Consider the following 21,512-nt stretch of genomic DNA (forward strand, 5'->3'; position numbering starts at 1 on the left):
CCAGCTTGCCCCCCCCAGTGCCACCAGCTTGCCCCCCCAGTGCCACCAGCTGTCCCCTCAGTGCCACCAGCTGTCCCCTCAGTGCCATCAGCTGCCTCCTCAGTGCCATCAGGCTGCCACCTAGTGCCATCAGCTTGCTCCCCAGTGCCACCAGCTTTCCCCCCGTGCCATCAGCTTGCCCCCCAGTGCCACCAGATTTTCCCGCAATGCCACCAGCTGCCCCCAGCTTGCCTCTTAGTGCCACCAACTACCCCCAATGCCACCAGCTTGCACCCTAACTGCCCCCCAGTGCCACCATCTCCCCCTCCTAGCCATGTCCCCAGCGACAGTACTCACCTTTCCTGTAGGTGCACCGCTCCACAGCTCCTCAATCTTCTTCTCTGTGCTCTGCACTATCGTCTTGACGTCACACAGTGTCGGGTCATAGTGCGCGCTTACGTGCACTATGACCTGACGATGTGTCAGGAAAAAAGTGCAGCGCGGTGCGGCCGGCAGGTGACCACGGAGTGGTAAGTAATAGCAAGCGCTTCACTCCCGCTCCGTGGTCACATGACACAAGTAAATCCTCGATGCAAAAAATTTGCATTGAGGATTTTTGTGTGACAAATTACTCGATTTAAATCGAGTAATCGTTTCAGCCCTACTCGTAGCTGCATTCACTTCAGTGGGAGCAACGCTGCAGTAACCAACTCCGTCCACTTTACAATGGATGGAGCTATAGTTCCACCAGAGCTACTGCAGCGCGGTGGTGGGGTGTCGGGGCCTGTTGTTGTAACTCAATTTGCTGATGCCTCAGGGAAGGTTTTGTATAATTAAGGAACCAAGATACACAGTCCACATAATAGAACGAGACCCCGAATTTGAGCCATATATCGATTGCTGTGTTACAGTTGTTCAGATCACCACGTTAACGCAATATTTACCGTACTCATGTATGTTGTATACAAGGTGGTCGTTGTGATACTTCTCTGATCATTGTACTTTTACATACCACCTCGCCCGTGCATGTATACTGCGTGTGCTCTTATGTCGGATGTGATTTTGCGTGGTCCTTGAAATCCATAGTAATCATGGACAGAAGATGTATCGTTTAAGTACATGGAGAAGAATTCTGTATTTCTATTAAAAACTCAGTGTCTGAAAACGATGGGAGTTGTTGTCAAGTTTTTGATTTACTACTAAGAAGTATTTTTAGGTTCATTTAGTTTTAAATTCCATAATGATCCCATATGAAATAATTTAGGAGAGGGTACTTGGGCCAGATACAAATGTAAATAATTATATAATTAGGCTACATTCCAAAGTTTTTTTATAACAGCCAGAGATTAGCGGCCGTCCAAAAATCGGACGTCCTATTCTGGCCAATTTTCACTGCCAGAAGGAGCCCATTGAAATCAATGGGACAGTTTTCACAGCTGTTTAACGGCTAATCAAAGCGGTACACTTGGTCTTCCAGGGGTTAAATGAATAAGATAAAAACAATACTCACCTCATCCACTTGCACTCGCTTTTCACTGGATGCAGCAGGACCTGACGTTCCCAGCGTGATGATGTCACCATGCTGTGAGCACAGGTCCTTTCCTGCTACACCCGGTGAAGAGAGAGTGTCCCTGCGCGTGTGTCCCACACAGTGCGCATGTGCCATCTTTCTTCTCTCTTCCTGTCCGCTGCTGCTTTGCCATAGACATACAGTGGAGAGCAGGAAGAGAGACGGCACATGCGCACTGCGCCCGCTATCTCCTCAAACAGCTGATCGATGGGGGTGCCGGGTGTCGGACCCCGCCGATCTGATATTGACGACCTATCCTGATGATAGGTCATCAATATCAAAAGCCCGGACAACCCCTTTAGGGCTCGTTCACGCGACTGTATGGCTTTTTTTAGTGTTTTGCGGGCCGTTTTTTCCGGGTCCGTTTTTTGTTTCGGTTCCATTTTTCCGTATGGCATATACAGTAATTACATAGAAAAAATTGGGCTGGGCATAACATTTTCAATAGATGGTTCCGCAAAAAACGGAACAGATACAGAAGGCATACGGATGCATTTCCGTATGTGTTCCGTTTTTTTGCAGACCCATTGACTTGAATGGAGCCACAGATCGTGATTTGCGGACAAAAGGTCCTTCTACCCATACCGATAATACGTGAAAGCTTGTCCCTGGTCATTGGCTCCTGTAAACATGGCAGCGATCAGCCAACATATGAGCGAATCCTTATATGTCAGCCAATTGCATAATTTAGGTCTAAGAAATTATTGCTGTCAGCGGCGCATCCCCTTATGTAAAGAAGCAGATGTGACGCTGGCAATATCCAAACTGTAGCGAGGCAAAAGCCCTTAGGCCTCATGCACACGGTGACTCCGATCCGCATCTCCAGAATTGCGGACCCATTTAAGTGAATGGGTCCGCATCCGTGATGCGTGGTGCACACGGCCAGCGGCCGTGGATGGCCGACCCACCATTTGCGGGCCGCAGATTTGTACCTATGAAACCGGCTGACCTGTTACATGTGCACTTGGCAGCTAAAGGCATCTGTGTTGGTCCCATGTTCATATGTGCCCGCATTGCTGTGAAATATGATGTTTTAATATATGCAAATGAGCTTCTAGGAGCAACGGGGGCGTTACCATTACACTTAGAGGATCTGCACTCTCTGCAACTGCTGTGCCCTCTCCATTTTGATTGGCATGGCCAGGTGTGCTGATGTTTTCACTGCCTGTCTGTGTCAATCAAAGTGAAGAGAGTGCGGCATTTGCAGAGAGAGCTGAGCCTCTAGGTGTAACGGCAACGCCCCCATTGCTCCTAGAGGCTCATTACATATAGTAAAACATCATATTTCTCAGCAATGTGGACACATATGAACATGGGACCAACACAGATGTCTTCAGCTGCCAAGTGCACATGTAACAGGTCAGCCAGTGTCATACTGTAGGTATAAATCTGCTGACAGATGCCCTTTAATTTCTATAGGCACCATTAATGCTTCGTGTGCCCTGTGGAGGCGCTGCAGGGGAAATGAACACTTGCTGCTTACTGTTCTAAGAAAAAAGATACTGAGCCATGACTTTACATAATAGACGCAAATATGTAATTACAGCTTTGGGTGTGACTAGAGAGAAATCGCATCTTTTCTGCAGATTTTGTATTCCTTTTTGTTTAGATTTAAAGGAGGTCACCCAGACACCTGGGTGCCTGGAAATGAAGGACTCCTATAGGACCTATGGAGAAGGGTGCCTGATGTCAGGCTAATCCCATCACCCGCTGCTATGGAAAGCTACACAGCGCTGCCCCTCTGCAATCACAGCAACATGAGGGGAGATTGATCAGAATAGCAAACCACTGTCTTGGCCAACGAAGCATAGCAAGAGGACGCCAGCCGCTCGTCAGCAACAGCAGAGGGCGCCATTTTCCCTTTTTGCTTTGGGGCTCTCTATGTCTCCTCTCCTGACACATCTGCATTAATAGCTACTTGCATCCCCCATGTAATAACAATTATGGAGCATCTATTCTTATGACGCTATGCTGTTCCTCTATTATTCCTGCTAGTATTTATGAATGAATTGCAAGCAGTTTGCAATGAAGGTCCAGATGAGTGTTACCAGTTAGGATGCTGCCCCAGTCTGACACTGGCTGCACTGATTAGATAATGAGACTGTGCACAGAGACTGGTGGGAATTCATTCATAATAGAGGAATGCCACATCAGCTAGATGCTACTTTTAGTAGGAAGGTGTTTGCTCCTGCCCGTGTTTATTTTGGATCTTTCATTTGTTCCGATAAAATCCAGACGTTATCTCTGTACAGATCTCACACCTCATGTAGCAGTATCATGGCAACCCGCTAATGAGGCTGCAATCATATTAATAACCCCTTTGTGAGATATGGAATGTGTGAACTACTGTACCCTCGGACCCTAATTTGATTGCTGCCCCCTTCTTTGCTCACGGTTGTTGCCATGGCCACCAGTCACGGGTATATTCTAGCACTGCCTTGCCGCTAAGAGCAATGCTTTATATTACCTTGGCTATTTCAGGAAGAGTTATTGCGAATGTGGGAGAAAATGTCTTTAGGAGGATTAAAGAGGTTGGATCACGTCAGCAAATGTCATTTATCATGTAAAGAAAGTTACTACAAGGCTCTTACTAATGTATTGCGATTGTCCATATTTCCTCCTTTACTGGCTGGATTCATTTTTCCATCACATTATACACTGCTCATTTCCATGGTTACAGACCACCCTGCAATCCAGCAGCAGTGGTCGTGCTTACACACTATAGGAAAAGGCACCAACCTATTTACCCCTTGCAAGGAGGCACCCATGAAATTTGCCATGTCTTCCAGTTATCTAAGAGGTGTCCCCTTTTTCCGGGAGCATTTGCATGTATGCACTAAACCCTAGCGATAACAGCAAGAAGCTGCCATTCCAACCAACGGCCGTCCATGTGACAGCTGGGCACTCCAGGTCTGCCACAGCGGGAGCCACACTCCATTCTGGCACAGAAAGGGGACTCATAAGTCTTAGGACCCCTCTATGAAGTCCATATGTCCTAATAAAGTATATAGACAGGGGGGTTCTTGTCATGACACAGCCCCATGAAGGACATGTTCAATATCCGATACTGAAAAATTAGCCGCTAATTTGAAAAAAAAATCCAGGGCAGAGATTTGAGATGAGGCATCGAATTTCAGTCACAAATTTGCAGTCTCTACTGCCATGTGGATTAGCCCTAAGGCTGGGTTCACACCAGAGCGTTTTACAGCGCGTTCCTGCACGCTGTAAAACACTCAACAAGGAGAAACCAATAATTCCCTATGGGAATGGTTCTCACCTGGGTGTTTTACAGCGCGTACGATCGCGCTGTAAAACACCCGACGCCCCAAGAAGTACATGAGCTTCTTTGGGGCATCTTGTCGCGCGTTCCCGTACATAGACTTTCGGGAACGCGCGACAATGGGCGTTCGCTTGTCTCTGTATGCGCGATTGCAAACGCCGGTACAATCGCGCTTACAGAGCACTCCTTTCAGAACGCTCAGGTCTGAACCCAGCGTAAAAGAAAAATCCCAAACGCATCTAAGGCTGTCTTTACCGGATGCGCCACACAACGGGCCTTGTTAAAGGGGTGGTCTCACCTCAGTAAATAGCATTTATCATGTAGAGAAAGTTAATACAAGACACTTACTAATGTATTGTGATTTGTCCATATTGCCTCCTTTTCTGGCTGCATTCATTTTTCCATCACATTATATACACTGTTCGTTTGCATGGTTACGACCACCCTGCAATCCAGCATCGGTCGTCGTGCTTGCACACTACAGGAAAAAGCACCAGCCTATGTGCACTCCCACGGTCCTGGCCACCAGAGAGGCCGATGCTTTTTCCTGTAGTGAGCAAGCATGGCCACCGTAGCTGGATGACAGGATGGTTGTAACCATAGAAACAAGAAATATATAATGTGAGGGGGAAACTAATCAAGCCAGCAAAGGAGGCAATATGGATAATCACAATACATTAGTAAGAGCTTTGTATTAACTTTGTCTACAGGATAAATGCCATTTGCTGAAGTGAGGGTACTTTCACACTAGCATTAGTGTGATCCGGCAGGCAGTTCCGTCGTCAGAGCTGCCTGCCGGATCCGCTGATCAGTGTGACAACTGACAGCATTTGTAGAGGGATCCGGGTGCGGATCCGTCTACAAATGCATTGCAAGAACTGATCCGTCTCTCCGCTTGTCATGCGGATAGACAGATCCGTCTTGCAGTCTTCTTCACAGTTTTCCCGGTCTGCGCATGCTCAGACCAGAAGGACGGATCCGTCCTTCAGTTGTTTTGCAATGACGGATCCTGCACTAATGGAAGTCAATGAGAATTAATGCCGGATCCAGCATTCCGGCGACTGATCAGGCATGCTGCGGTATTATGTCTGGCCAAAACGCCTGACAGTGACTGAACGGAAGTCATACTGATGCAAACTGAACGGATTTCTATCCATTCAGAATGCATTGGGATATGCCTGATCAGTTATTTTGCGGCATAGAGTCCTTTTGTCAGAACTCTATGCCGGAAAAGAATAACGCTGGTGTGAAAGTACCCTGAGACAACCCTTCAAATAATCAAAAGCTGGCTTTGTTGCTCATAGCAACCAATCAGAGCTCGGCTCTCACTTTTTCACAGCAGATTAAGAAATGGAACACGAGCTCTGATTGGTTGCTATGGGAAACGAGGCCCGGTTTTCTGGGAAGTATTGAATAAGTGAGGCTTGCTGCTTCTGTACATTTACAGGAAAAGTCGGTTTACATTCATGGCTAAAATCTAGTTCAGTAGATTTCCATCCAAATGCCATTGGCCCACATTTAGGCCATGTTTCTTCTATATTTCTTGCACGCATAACAGCCCGACTGAGGCTTCAACTGGGGCCTTGTTCACACTTCAGCATCCGTTTGACATCTTTGAGCAAAATCAGTTTGGGTTTTGTCCGTGAACGATTCGCGTTTGGTCTGTGTCCATTTTTTTTCTCCCTCCGTGTGTCATCCATATTCCACAGACACCGCTCAGCCGAAAATTAATTTCAAAAGTATCTCCTGCCTGATTTTCACAGACCCATAGACTTCAATGGGAGTGTTTGGTCTGCATCACAGACCAAAGTAGTCCATGTCTCCGTGATTTTATCTTCACTGACCCACGGTCAGTAAAAAAAATAAAAATACTGATGTATGAACTCGCACATTAAAATCAATGGATAAGTGTGCTGTCCGTAGGAACATGTCAGTGAAAAACAGAGATGTCAACAAGGCCTGATCTGTACAGACAGCATCTTAGGGATCATAGCCTGAACACGGATGTCTGAATCTGGCCTAAAGCCTCATGCCCACGCCTGTTCTGTGGTCTGCTAACCACGGACCTGCAAAATACAGAGACCTTCCAAGTAAAATCCGCATTTTTCTCACTGCCATTTCTAGAAATTGCTATTCTTGTCCACAATACGGGCAACAATAGGATATGTTCTATAAACTGTGGAACGGACACATGGATGTGGACAGCACATATGACATCCGAGTGCTGTCCGTTTTTTGCAGACCTATACAAATAAATTAGGTCCATGTGTAATCTGCACAAAAACAATACAAAATATGGTCGTGTGCATGAGGACTTACTAATATAATAATACTTAGACCTTGTCATAAAATGTGCCACAATTTGGAGTATTTCTGGTCAAAATGTCACATGAAGGTTAAGACATATTTATGAAACAAATGCGCCAAAAAGGATAATTCACTGCCTCTTGCTCGATTAGGGGTGTGGCTGATTGGGAAAGAACCTCATCAACTTGTGCCAAAATTTTGGCCCAAAGTTCTGTTGCAAAGTATGGCAACTAATGAGTAGTACAGACAGTGGGCTACCAGTGGGAGAACATGCTTTTTCACATCCATGTGACCTAACAAGGCATATGGACAGGGATGGTAGGTGACAACCCCTTTAAGAAACAGGTTATTCAGATACACATACTGGGGGTCATTTATCAAGGGACTTGACACTATTTTAGTTGTAATAATAGTCGCAAGTTGCATGGCCGATGTCGAAAAGTTTTCGACAGTTGGGTGGAAGGGGAGCATGTCAGGGCCCGGACTCCGGCCCCGGCAAATTTACCTGAAGTTAGGCGTACATAGGCCAATCACATAGAAATCAGCAGGTGTGGCCGACATACATTTAATATGTAAGAGCACCCTTACGTTTGAGGATAGTCACCAAACGTGGCATAGTCAACTACAGCTGTATACACCTGCCATCTTGTAAAAAATTAAACACGAATCCGCAAAACTTGGATACCGTGTGCATTCCGTATTTTGTGTAACGAAACTGCCAGCCCCCAATAGAACAGTCCTATCCTTGTTCGTAATGCGGACAATAATAGGACATGTTCTATTTTTTTTATGCAGAAAAGGCATGCGGACATACAGACTTCCGTTGTTTTAAGCAGCCTCATTGAAGTGAATTGATCCACATATAGGCCACAAAAGAAATGGAATGGACATGGACAAAAAATACATTTGTATGCATGAGTCCTAAAGGTGCATTCACACGACTGTAGATTCGGTCTACATTTTTCGTGGATCATATGTGGACCCATTTGTTTCAATGGGTCCGAAAAAAACATGGACAGCACACTGCATGGTGTCCAAATCTGTATATCCCTTCCACAGCGCCGAAAAAAATAAAGTAGAATATGTCCTATTCTTGTCCACAGCAGCATTTATAACCTAGTGGGAGACTTGAGGAAGGGACTATTGCGGGGTGCACATGGCCAGTGTCCGTGTTTTGCGGATGCGTGGTTTGCAAAACAGGCTCAGATTAATTTTATCTTTGGATGTGAATAGAGAGGAACACACACACAAAAAAAAAAAAATCTTCTGTCCTGAAAAAAAATGTATTTTTCCTTTAGGCCAGTGAATCACAGACGTGTACTGTGTGTGGTCTCCATAGACCACTCGCGTCCATTAACTTTAATATGTTTGTTCACACATTCGTGGTGACACTACGAAGGATGCCCTATTTTCTAAGTGATTATGGATCCCTCACATGTACTATAGTCTACTTGTCTGTGAAAACCATGGACACCACATGGATGGCATCCGCGCTTGGTCCGTGGTTTTCACGGATTATTGGTAGGAGAGGCTCTGGAAATTAGTTTTCAGTCTAGCGGTGTCTGTGGAATTTGGAAGGCACAGGGAGGGCAAAAAACAGACACATGGACAAAACACTGATCCTTCACGGACATCTTCACAGATTACCAGTGACCATCTTGTCATGGATGTCATCATGGACATGTAAAGAGGCCTATATGCCGTCCCACAAACTGAGTTTTTTTTAGGTAAACAAACAGTCCCCATAGGTAAAAAAAACTCCCCTGCATCACTTAGGTCGCTTTCACACGTCAGTGATTTCCATCAGTGACTGTGAGCCAAAGCCAGGACTGGAGCCTCTACAGACAAAGTATGAGGGAAAGCTCTGCACCTGTTCTGTGTTTAGATCCGCACCTGGTTTTGGCTCAAAATCACTGACCAAAACACTGATGTGTGAATGATGCATCAGTGTTTGATCAGTGATTCTGAACCAAAAACAGGAGCGGGTCAAAAATACAGAACTGGTGCAAATACCTTATCCCTGTGAAGCCTCCACTCCTGATTTTGGCTCAGCTGGAAATCACTGATCCAACACTGATCAAACACTGACTGCGTGAAAGCGGCCTAAGGGCTCATGCAAATGACCGTGTGCTGGCCGGCCCATGCTGCGGACCGCAATTTCCGACCATGGGGCACCCGCATGCGGATCGCGGACCCATTTACTTGAATAAAAAAAGTAGTGCATGCACTAATTTTTTGCGGTGTGGAGGCACGGCCAGAAACACCACGGCAGCACTCCGTAGTGCTTCCGTGGGTCTGTGCTTCAAGTGAATGGGTCCGCAATACGGCCACGGCGGAGCAACGGCCGTGTGCATGAGCCCTAACTCTTAGTATTGCTAATAACGGAGGACAGTGGAGATGGTATACAGAAGGCAGAATGGCACACAGCTGTATATGTCAGGGCTATAGGTTTGTAGTGTTTTCAGGCATATACTGTACATTGATAAAATACACCTCTGTGGGAGACTTATAGCATGTTTTCTACCGCCAGAGGTGTCCAGAGACATTTGTCAAATTGGCGCCATATAGCAGTCCAGGTGACCGGGCTACTTGCTTTGTCAACTACATCTCCTGCCTTAACTTTCAATCCGTGGCTGGGGACGTGGCCACGCTTATAACTGGGGTTACACATTAAAGGGGTTTAGCTGGTGTAGAATATTGATGAGTCAGGTCATCAATATCTGATTGGTGGGGGTCCGCCTCCTGGCACCCCTGTCAATCCGCTGTTTGAAGAGGCTGTGGCACTCACACACCATTGGTCACATGGACTTGGTGCAGCTCAGTCCCATTCAAATGAATGGGTGCCGGGAGTCAGAAAACCACCGAACAGACGCTGACCTACTCTGAGGATAGGTCATCAATATTTAAAGGGGTATTCCGGGAATTAAATACTGACGGATAACTTGCTTAGGTTTTTTGCTGAAACCTGAATTTGCCTTTAAATGGGTATTTTAGGTATTAAAGGAATATTTCGGTTTCAGCAACAAAAAAAACATAAGCAAGTTACTTATTGTAGAATAAAATGTACAATTTTCCAATATACTTTCTGTATCGATTCCTCAGTTTTTAAAATCTCTGCTTGCTTTCATCCAATAGAAACTTCCATTGTTTTCAGTGGAAAAGACTCTGTCCCGGTCACGTGGTGGTCATGGCTATGGGGCCATGCACACATCTGTATTGTTTGCAGATTTGTGCGATTGTCAGCAAGTGTCAGATCATGTCCTGCTCTGGTCCATACAGAGGATGAAAGTAGTCCTTTCTGGCGATGGGAGTGAGAAAAACGTGGAACGCACACCGAAGGTATCTGTATTTTGTGTGCCCGTGGTTTGTAGCCTGAAATAAGGACATGATGGTGTGCATGAAGCCTAAACAACAGTCAATGACAGCAAGCAGAGATCTTGCAAACTGGAGAAATTGAGCATGTTAAACATTGTATAGCTTTTCGTCATGCTACAATCAGACTACCCCTTTATGGCCCCATGCACACGACTGTATCCGTTTTGTAGTCTGTAAATTGCAGATCCGCTAAACAGGGATACCGACCATGTGCATCCCGCACTTTCCCGAAACGCCTATTCTTGTCTACAAGACAAGAATCGGACTTTCTATCTTGTTTGCAAGACGACAGAACGGACGTATGGAAGCGGACAGCATGCAGTGTGCTGTCCGCATTTTTTGCAGACCCATTCGTGTGGGTCCGCATCCGATCCGAAAAAAAAAAAGGCGCGGATCGGATGTCGACCAAATATTTGGTCGTCTGCATGAGGCCTAAGTGACATGCAGTTGGGGTATATAACATACTCCGTCACACTCATGTGCATTCCTATTTAATTGGCGTTCCATTTGCATTAAATGCCACACCACCACGAGCAGAGCACCGACCCAAAACTTGGAACCACAGTGGCGACCATCTTTAATGAGTCCATAGATTACACGCATTCATGGCAGACGCTCTCACTGAGGGGGGCGCAGGTCCCGAACTTGTGTATATGGCTCAGCGAGTACAATTTTAGTCTTTTTTCGAGATAGGATGAAGCAGGGAGATGCCTATAAAATGAGGGGGTAGAGGAAGGGGGGCCTTTACATCGACTTAGAATACGAGTCAAAGAACGCCAAATTTGAGAGGGGACAGAATAAGGGTTAAGTAGTATTAGCGAGAAGAAGGTGCATACAATGAGTTAGGGGGGCAGGTCGTCAGAATGACTTGGATGCAGAATTCACAGGATAACGTAGGACCCCCCTTTTATATGTGTAACCAGCACTCAGCACAGCACCCATGACTTTCCAGCAGACTGTATGTCACGTGTATACATGTATGTAGGAATGGAATACGCTGTATATAGATGGAAAAAGTCCAGTTTCTTCTGCCAACATGAGTCTGTGTCCTTGGGTATCCCTGAGGATCATCTAGTCCTTTATTCCATGTGATATGGCTTTCAACCATAGATTTATTTTTTTTTGGGGGGGGGGGGGTCCCGTAGTTCAGGAGGCTTTCCCCGATAACAACCTTGGTTCCAGATCCAACGAGGCAGGGGACAGGGAGCGGTGGGGTGTCACTTGCGGGCTTGAAGAGTGTCCTGGAATTTGGTGCTGGTGTATCGAATGTGAAATCCCTTCTTGTTAATGGAGTCGTCCGAGTGGAACTTGATTGTCAGCGAGTCACCAGATGAATACACTTCCTCTGGGGGCTGCAGAATGGGGAAGGGGGGGGGGGGGGAATAAAAAAAACACAAAAAAACAGGTGATGAAGCTTTTCACATTAAGGATAATACAGAAAGTTCATTCTACATTCAACAAAAGACAGAAACGCGTGAGAGATTTTCTATTCAGGAGTCAGGGAGCAGAATGAAAGCAAGGGGAGCTGCAATTGTCAAAGGGGGGTTCGGCACAAAGACCACACAAAAACGACAGTCCCCGGCTCCAGGGGCTATTCATGGCTGGGGAAGCGATCACAATGGCGACGACGTCCGGCTTCTCCGATTTATAATAGCAGCAGGAGAAAACAACGAGCCCACAAATGATTGAGTAGACGATAATTAGAGAACGCCATCATTACTTCTGTTACTGAGGTCTGTACTGGAGATTTTAGCCAACAGGATCTGTTGAAACCAGACTTGGCTCTCGAAGATATTCTATATTGTGCCAATGTAGTTGCTATGGTGCCCATAAAAAGAAGAGAGCCAGCTTAGGTTGGCATCATCCCCCTTCTGCTATGGGCAGCCTTCTCAACTGCAAGTCAGCAGATTCAAGACCAGGTACAAGGGATGGGAAGGGGAGCAACAACATATGGACCCTCTTGTCCCCAGGAAGGGGGGATAATGGCACGAGCCAGTGCTAGAATTCAGAAGAGTGCCATATTTTTGGTTTTGCCATGGGTAAAGAAGTTCCGTAATCGTATGTTATCAATATGTGATAGGTGATGGTCCGACCGCTGGGACCTCATCAATCACAAGAACGAAGGAGGCGGTGGCCCTGCGATTTTACTATCCTTAACATGAATCTCCACCCTTTACACTATTTTCTTATATAGAACTCAAATTACCATAATTTGCAGTCCACAAAAAAAAAAAAAAAGGATACCAGAAAAAAGCATATGAACTAGAAAAGCTACAATTTCTGGGGAAGTGTTCTTGTCTCCTCCAGTAGTCTACAACTGGAGTGGCTTGAGTAACTGTTTTGTAGTTGGAGTGGCTGGAGTAACGCTGGGTTCAGACCTGAGCATTCTGAAAGGAGCGCTCTGTATGCGCGATTGTACGGGCGTTTGCAATCGCGCATACAGAGACAAGCGAACGCCCATTGTAGCGCGTTCCGAAAGTCTATGTACGGGAACGCGCGACAAGACACCCCAAAGAAGCTCATGTACTTCTTGGGGCGTCGGGCGTTTTACAGTGCGATCGTACGCGCTGTAAAACGCCCAGGTGTGAACCATTCCCATAGGGAATCATTGGTTTCTCCTTGTTGTGTGCAGGTGTGAACCCAGCCTAACTGTGGAAAGGTTGGAGTGGGAAGAGTAACTTTATTGAGTGGGCAGAGTAACAGTGTGGAGTGTTTGGAGTGAGTAAAGATAGTAAACATTACAGTAACCAATTGATTGATCAAATTTAAATAGTGGACATGGCAAGCTTGATAAAGTGAGAAATTTCAACTTTTATTTATTTATATAGCACATTTAAGTGCAATATTGTTGCCTAAAGTGCTTCACAGTTACATTAAAATATACATTTATAAAAACATTAGCAGCCGATTTGTGTAGGTGCGCTTGAAAATGAGGGAGTGGTGGCAGTTTAGAAATAATGTCCTGATTTTTCAGCTCACACTCTAGCTTTTGTCACTCTGCTGGCTGCTCACACACCTGGATTCCTATGGCAACTCACTCTACAGCAAGGGCAAAGAAGAGCGGTTAAAAACAAACTGCTCCAACTTGCTCACTTCACTGGCGGTTCAAACGGTTGTAGTTTAAAAATTATAAATCCTACAGCGAAGAGCTTTATATTGTGAGAATCACAGTCCTACATTTTGATGCATAGTATGTCTCTGAAATATTAAAAATGAAGGCACAGTCGCAGTTTAGAAATTGCCCTTCAAATTTGAGGTGGCTAGAGTGAAGTTTCAATGAATGTCAATGGGCGGCGTGAGTTGCAAACAAATGGTCATATTGTGAAAACTATCAGGACTATGGCTTAGCCGTGGACATTTTTAGTGGCAGCAGGAATAGCTGAGCTGTTTTGATATATTATTTGTGTAGCTGGGCTTGAAAATGAGGGAGTGGTAGCAGTTTAGAAATCATGTCCTGATTTTTCAGCTCCCACTCTAGCTTTTGTCAGCTCCCACTAAGTGTTCTTGCATGGCAAGACCACTTACTGTTATTTTGAACATTCTGCCAATCATTCCTATGGGACCAATTTTGCCACAAAAACGCTGATATTTTGTGAACCATTCGGCAAAACGTTCCAAAAAGTAATAGCACACCAATCGGGAACAATTTGCACATTTCAGTATATTACTGTCTATGTAGTGTAAAAACTGTGGGAGGGGTTAGGGTGGTAAATTTGGCTTCTACGTAACTTCGGTGCATCCACCGCCGGTCTAAATTTAAGACAGCTTCCTTGCTGGCTTAAATTTAGACCATTTTCTACACCTAAAACAGGCGTAGAAAATGATGAATAAGTCAGGCCTGCCATCCCGTCCCTGCCCACTTTTTTAGACTGGCGTATATGTGATACTAAATGACCCCCTTTGTTTTTATTCTTTACCATTTTCAAGATATGCGCTTGCTTGCTGTCAGTGAATGAGAACACTCTTGTTTACATTCAGAGGCAGTAAACCTCTACTATTGTAATGTCCCGGAGTGCCATTACCACTCCTTGGCACCTAGCTACCACTTCCTATAGTCTAATATAAAGTGTCATCTAAGGCTACTTTCACACTCGTGTTTGGTGCGGATCAGTCATGGATCTGCACAGACGGATCCGTTCATATAATACAACCGTCTGCATCCGTTCAGAACGGATCCGTTTGTATTATCTTTAACATAGCCAAGATGGATCCATCTTGAACACCATTGAAAGTCAATGGAGGACGAATCCGTTTTCTATTGTGCCAGATTGTGTCATAGAAAACGGATCCGTCCCCATTGACTTACATTGTGTGTCAGAATGGATCCGCAAGCAGCGTTTTGGTGTCCGCCTCCAAAGCGGAATGGAGGCAAACTGATGCATTCTGAGCGGATCCTTTTCCATTCAGAATGCATTAGGGCAAAACTGATCCGTTTTGGACCGCTTGTGAGAGCCCTGAATGGATCTCACAAACGGAAAGCCAAAACGCCAGTGTGAAAGTATCCTAATACAGTAGTGTATTTATCTTCACCGTGCATATTTATTCATGCTATTGCCTGGTTTACCAGCAGGTGGCAGCAAATCTGTGCAGAGATAGTTTTTTTGGAGAGGAACCTTCTGGTTTCTTCCAACCCTCTCTAGAGAGGGAGGAGTTAGTTAGTCAGTGTGTTAGTGTCTAGCCACCCTCCTTAGGCCTCCTGCACACGACTGTATGGCTTTTTCAGTATTTTGCGGTCCGTCTTTAACGGATCCGTTGTTCAGTTTTTTGTTTCCGTTGTGTTTCCGTTTCGTTTTCGTTTGTGATCCGTTTTTTGCGGATCGCAAACGGAAGCATACAATAATGTTTAAACAGTAGGTACATAAAAAAATTGGGCTGGGCATAAAATTTTCAATAGATGGTTCAGCAAAAACAGAACGGAAGACATATGGATGCATTCCATATGCATTCCGTTTTTTTTTTGCTGACCCATTGACTTTAATCGAGCCACGGAACTTGATTTGCAAGCAATAATAGGACATGTTCTATGTTTGAGGGCTCATTCACATGCCCGTGGTTTTAGTCTGCATCCGAGCCGCATTTTTTGCGGCTCGTGTGTGGACCCATTCACTTCAATGGGGCCGAAAAAGATGCGGACAGCACTCCATATGCTGTCCGCATCCGTTGCTCCGTTCCGTGGCCCCGCAAAAATTATGTCCTTTTGAGGACAAGAATAGGCATTTCTATAATGGGCCTCCTGTTCCGCAAATTGCGGAAGGCACACGGAACGCAAAAAACAGAACGTAAACGAAAAAAAAAAAAAACGTTCGTGTGCAGGAGGCTTTAGGCCTCTTGCACACGACCGTATGGCTTTTTCAGTATTTTACGGTCCACAAAAAATGGATCTTCAAAAAATACGGATGACGTCCGCGTGCATTTAGTTTTTTTGCAGAACGGAACAGCTGGCCCCTGATAGAACAGTACTATCCTTGTATGTTATGCGGACAATAATAGGACATGTTCTATCTTTGAACGGAAAAACGGAAATACGGACGCGGAATGCATACGGAGTACATTCTTTTTTTTTTGCGGACCCATTGAAATTAATGGTTCCGTATACGGAACGGAAAAAACGGAACGGAAACGGAAAAAAATAAAACTTTCCTGTGCATGAGGCCTAAGGCTACATGTGGATCCATTGTAATAATGCCTATCCTTGTCCGCAAAACAGACTAGAATAGGACATGCTCTATTTTTTTTGCGTAGCTACGCAACGGACATACAGATGCAGATAGCACACGGTGTGCTATTTTGCGGACCCATTGAAATGAATGGGTCCGCATCCTATTCGCAAAAAAAACGGAACGGACATGGAAACAAAATACGTTCGTGTGCATGTAGCCTTAGGTAGAGGTTGTGTGCTGGCTAGCAGAGCACCGTCTGCTCTGCTAGGCCCAGAGGCTCTGCCTCTGAAGTCTACATGGTTGTTTGTCCCCTCCTGGGCTTGCATTGCCTTCACCCAAGCTAAAGCTAGAGCTTGAGTTACTCCAAAGCCAGGACAAGAAGTTCCTAGGATTGAAGTGAGAGACAGACTACAGACAGTTAATCTAAGTTCCAGCAGAAGAGAAAGAGTTCCTCTTTACTCCAGCCAGCATATCAGAGCTGAGATTGTTGCAGAGAAGTAATTGCCTGCCAGATTAAGCCAATACCTGCTGATGACCAAGATACCGTTTGGAAACTGTTTGGATTACTGTTTATAACAAGTAAAGCTGTGTCTAACGTTACTACAAAGTCTGGACTCAATTTATTCTATTTCAAGTTCAACTACCCCTTTTTGCACTTGCCTTGGACTACACCACGTCTGGGATCCAAGAATAACCGGGTAGGAACACCGTAACACGTGTATATAACATCTACAGAGACTGTAGGCCACCCTGCACCTGGCAATCCTACCCCTGAGTACCAACATTACCATTTACAAAAGGGAGCCTTGTGCTGCCGCTGCTTAACCTCAGCTGGCGTCACATTTACTTGCTCTATAAAGAGGGACATATTTAGTAGAAACTCCTAAGGGGCAAAGGATCCCCCAGACGCTGGCAGTGGGCCGCTGCACTAGTACTGCTCTTGGCTGAGGAAAGGATATAATTGTATCAGACAATGCTCTGTGAGCTGAACACATCAGCAGATGTACTAATCTCTCTGCTGGTTTGCTACAATGTATCAGTCAGGAGTCCTGGTTGTTTGACTCGCAGAGCATTGTCTAGACCAGGGATCAGCAACCTCCAGCTGTTCTGAAACTACAACTCCCAGAATCCTCCTCTCACTTCTATGGGAGTTACAAGAATGGTCGAGTAAGTGTGCATGCTGGGAGTTGTAGTTTCACAGCAGCTGGAGTGCAGAAGGTTGCTGATCCCTGGTCTACAATCGTATCCACTTCTTGAGCAGGGCTACATACAGGCTTACTGACTAACAGTAAGGGCTCGTTCAGACGGCCGTGAGTGTTTGGCCGTCTGCAAATTTCAGATCAGCAAAACACGGATACCAGCCCGTGTGTGTTACGCTAAATTCCAGCCCTATACAGAAAATGCCTATTTGAAAATGGCAAGCAAATATTGAAAATGGTGAAGAATAGAAACAAAGAGGGAAAATTTATCATAAAACTTTTGATATGTCTCTGTGACATTTTGACATTTTCAGTTTACTGGAAACTCGCTAAAAAATTGTGTTGAGCGAAGCGAGTTTCGGAGAGACGGATCTCCGTACAGTATTATTTCGAAATTTAGAACGAAGCGACTGCGGATGAAGCATCCGAAACGCGCTTCGCTCAACACTAGTTGGAAATATAAAAATAAGCAAATTAATAATATATATTTATTAGAAATTCACTGATTTCTCAATTTGTGAAGACACACCCGCTTGCTAGTTAAAGCCTTCTCCCTGGTCTGCAGAGGGCTCCTGCCCTGAAAATAGCCGCTGTTGGAGGGGCTCATATCATATACATCAGTCATTGTCTTCTAGGTATGCATGTCTCATCCCATGTCATTTACAGGAATGGAACGCTCTGCAGTCTCTGGAGAAGGCTTTAACTAGCAAAAGCGGTATTAAATTAGTATGTTGCATCTCTTTGTGTTTCTAACATATTTGTTATAATAACCATAACACTGACAAGTGACAACCCCTTTAAGCTTAAAGGGGTTGTCAAGGATTTTATATATTGGTGGCCTATCCTCAGTATAGGCCACGAATATCTGATAGGCGGGGGCCCAACACCCTGCCGATCGGCTAATACAGAGTAGCTCCGGTTCCGGAACGACACAGCTCCATCTTTTGTGTGGTGGATGGAGCTCGTTACTGTAGCGCTGCACCCACTGAACTGCGCAGCAGCAGCGCTGCAGTAACCAGCTCTGTCCACTACACAGTAGATGGAGCTGTTTAATTCTGGAATCGGTCAGATTGGCTCAGCCGATCAGATAATGATGGCCTATCCTGAGGACAGGCCTTCAATATAAAAATCCTGGAAACCCCCTAAGTCCACATCTGCACTATGATTTCTGCTTGTCTGTCTTCTCATAGGGGCCGATAAACAGAGCTGAAGCTGTAGCAGATTCCTCACACAACGACACTGAGTTATAATGGGATCCGTCTGGTTCTGTAATTTTACTGGGAAAAAAACCAAAAAAACATAGCTGCATGCGGACCTATTTTTCCATCAAATGTGATGAAATCTTCAGTGGTGGCTCCAACACAGATATGAACACGGCCTCATTTATTACAAAAAACCCATGCACAATACAATTTTGTCAGCCTGCAGCCACCACTAGAGGGAGCTGACTACATACTGTTTTATTACAGAGTTTAACCCCTTTTTTAAACATAGTGAGCTCCCCCTAGTGGCAGCTGTGGTTACTCTGTGTTAGCATATATAGAGTCACAAGGTGACATAGTAGTTAATTACAAAAGGAATGCCAACATTAAAAGATTTAAAGAAATTGGAGCTCAGGAATCTTTTGTCTATATCTGGAAATGAAATGCCATGATGGTGGAGGAAATTCCTGCCACCTGGCCCTGTGTACGGCGGACTGAGCAGCAGGATTCACATTTTCCTTCCACAGTGATGAGAAATCCAGCTGTCTGTTTTTATAGAAGCCGGTTAAATAATTTCCTGAAATCTCGGGAATGGAGTCCCTACCCGCAACCGTTCATCTTCTGCATGGAATCCACCACTGTGTGTACTTATAGTCTACGCCGCTATTACACTGGGATCAAAGCCCTGTGGTGCCAGGTTATTATTTCCGATGTGCCACCTACATGGTTTACCCGGTGGATGTAGCGGAAAATCATACTGCACGCTAGCAGAAAGAGAACATTTATAGTTTTTCTTCCTCTCTCTTATATTCCTGCAGAGGGCCACGCTGATTCATCTGGCAGAGGACTGGTCGTAATAGATGTCCTGTGCCCGCTAGACGCCGAGGGGTATGATTAAGGCTACTTTCACACCAGCGTTTTTGCTGGATCCGGCAGGGTTCAGCAAAAACGCTTCCGTTACTGATAATACAACCATCTGCATCTGTTATGAACGGATCCGGTTGTATTATCTTTAACATAGCCAAGACGGATCCGTCATGAACTCCATTGAAAGTCAGAGGGGGACGGATCAGTTTTCTATTGAGTCAGAGTTAAACGGATGACTTGCATTGTGGGTCATGACGGATCCTTCTTGCTCCGCATCCCAGGACGGAAAGAAAGTTGCGGTTTGCTCTCCGGTATGGGAACGCAACCAAACGGAACGGAATGCATTTTGGAGCGCTCCGTTCTGTTCAGTTACGTTTTGTCCCCATTGATAATGAATGGAGACAAAACGGAAGCGTTTTGAGATATGACGCATCTCAATACCGGAAAATAGAAACGATAGTGTGAAAGTAGCCTAACCAAGGAACTGGTCACCGCTCTGATTAAATAAATATTGCACAGCTCTGTCAGCAGAAAAAAAAAAAAAACGTTCCAAGTGTCAGATACTTTGCTATGATCAGAAATTGACCGCGTAAAATGCTGCAGAATTCTGGCACAAATTATGCCGAAATGTGGTGGACGTGGCTAGACCTATAATGGCCACTTTTTGCAGCCAGGAGATGTAACCTATTGAAGGTGTGCACCTTTTGGTGCAAATGACGCCATTCATGAGTGCGAAGTTATGGCTAACATGTCTATTGACTTGCATCAAATCTCACCTTGCGCCATTATTTTACATAAATTTGGAGCAATCTGTGCGCAATTTATGCCCATAAAATGATGTATTTTACAATACTATTAATAAGCCTCCTCCTTATAGTCAGAGCGATCCAGCTTCAGCAAGATCAGGAACAAAATGTAAGATTGCTCTAGATTTTGTCTCCATATTCTGACACCTGGAATGTTTATTTTTTTCTGCTGACAAAGCTGTGTAATAGCTATTTATTGACAGTTTTTATTGACACCATTATGGGGTACACAGGACCTTTAGATCATTTTTATTCACTGTTTTTGTGAGGCAAGATGACCCCAAAAAAAAGGTATTTTTTTAAGCCATTCAGCATAAATAACAGGATATTTTGGTCATTCGGACACTGCAATACCAATTAAGTTTAGATATTTTTACTATATATATATATAAATTTATAGGATTTTTTTAAATCTGTATTCGGCCTAGTTCACATGAACGTATGGCCTTTATTGTTTTTTGCGGTCCGTTTTTTACGGATCCGTTGTTCCGTTTTTGAGTTCCGTTGTGTTTCCGTTTCCTTTCCGTTTTTCCGTTCCGTTTTTCCGTTCGCCATGTACAGCATACAGTAATTACATAGAAAAAATTGGGCTGGGCATAACATTTTTTCAATAGATGGTTCAGAAAAAACGGAACGGATACGGAAGACATACGGATGCATTTCCGTATGTGTTCTGTTTTTTTTGCGGACCCATTGACTTGAATGGAGCCACGGAACGTGATTTGCGGCCAAATATAGGACATGTTCTATCTTTCAACAGAACGGAAATACGGAAACGGAATGCATACGGAGTACATTCCGTTTTTCTTGCGGATCCATTGAAATGAATGGTTCCGTATACGGAACACAAAAAAACGGCCCATACACTCGCAAAAAAAACGTTCGTGTGAACTAGGCCTTACAGTGTATACGGTTTTCTACAGGCACTCTATTACATCCTGCCAGAGGACTGGAACAAGGCAGGTCTGGGCCTCTTCGGAATACCCTTGGCTGCCATGACAAGTACTGGCACGCCACATTTGCAAACTGCATTAGTGGGGTGCAGATCAGAGAACAAAGCAGCTCAAATGTTCGCCATTTACTGCAGGATCTGCGGAGTTAAACTGCCGAGATCGGGGGTAACTCTGATCCCAGCAGGTAGAGCAGGGTGCCAATATAAAACTACAGCTAGCATCCGTAAGTGATGGCGCGGGCCCTCACTGTGCCTGCCCTAATATGTCGCTGGGTGCTAACTTCATATACCCAGGAAAATAATAGTACGTTGCGG

General features: G+C 45.0%; 1 protein-coding gene across 1 annotated transcript in view; it reads right to left on the reverse strand.

Moving 5' to 3' along the window:
• Positions 1 to 11,071: 11,071 nt before the first annotated feature.
• The window catches only part of BMP1 (bone morphogenetic protein 1), a 93,966-nt gene continuing 83,525 nt past the window's right edge, over positions 11,072 to 21,512 (reverse strand). Inside the window, exon 20 of the mRNA XM_044279025.1 lies at positions 11,072 to 11,863. Coding sequence (XP_044134960.1) covers positions 11,729 to 11,863 — 135 coding nt within the window. The 3' untranslated portion in view covers positions 11,072 to 11,728. The remainder of the gene's footprint in view (positions 11,864 to 21,512) is intronic.

Source organism: Bufo gargarizans, chromosome 2, assembly GCF_014858855.1.
Source record: "Bufo gargarizans isolate SCDJY-AF-19 chromosome 2, ASM1485885v1, whole genome shotgun sequence".
NCBI classification, from domain to species: Eukaryota; Metazoa; Chordata; class Amphibia; order Anura; family Bufonidae; genus Bufo; species Bufo gargarizans.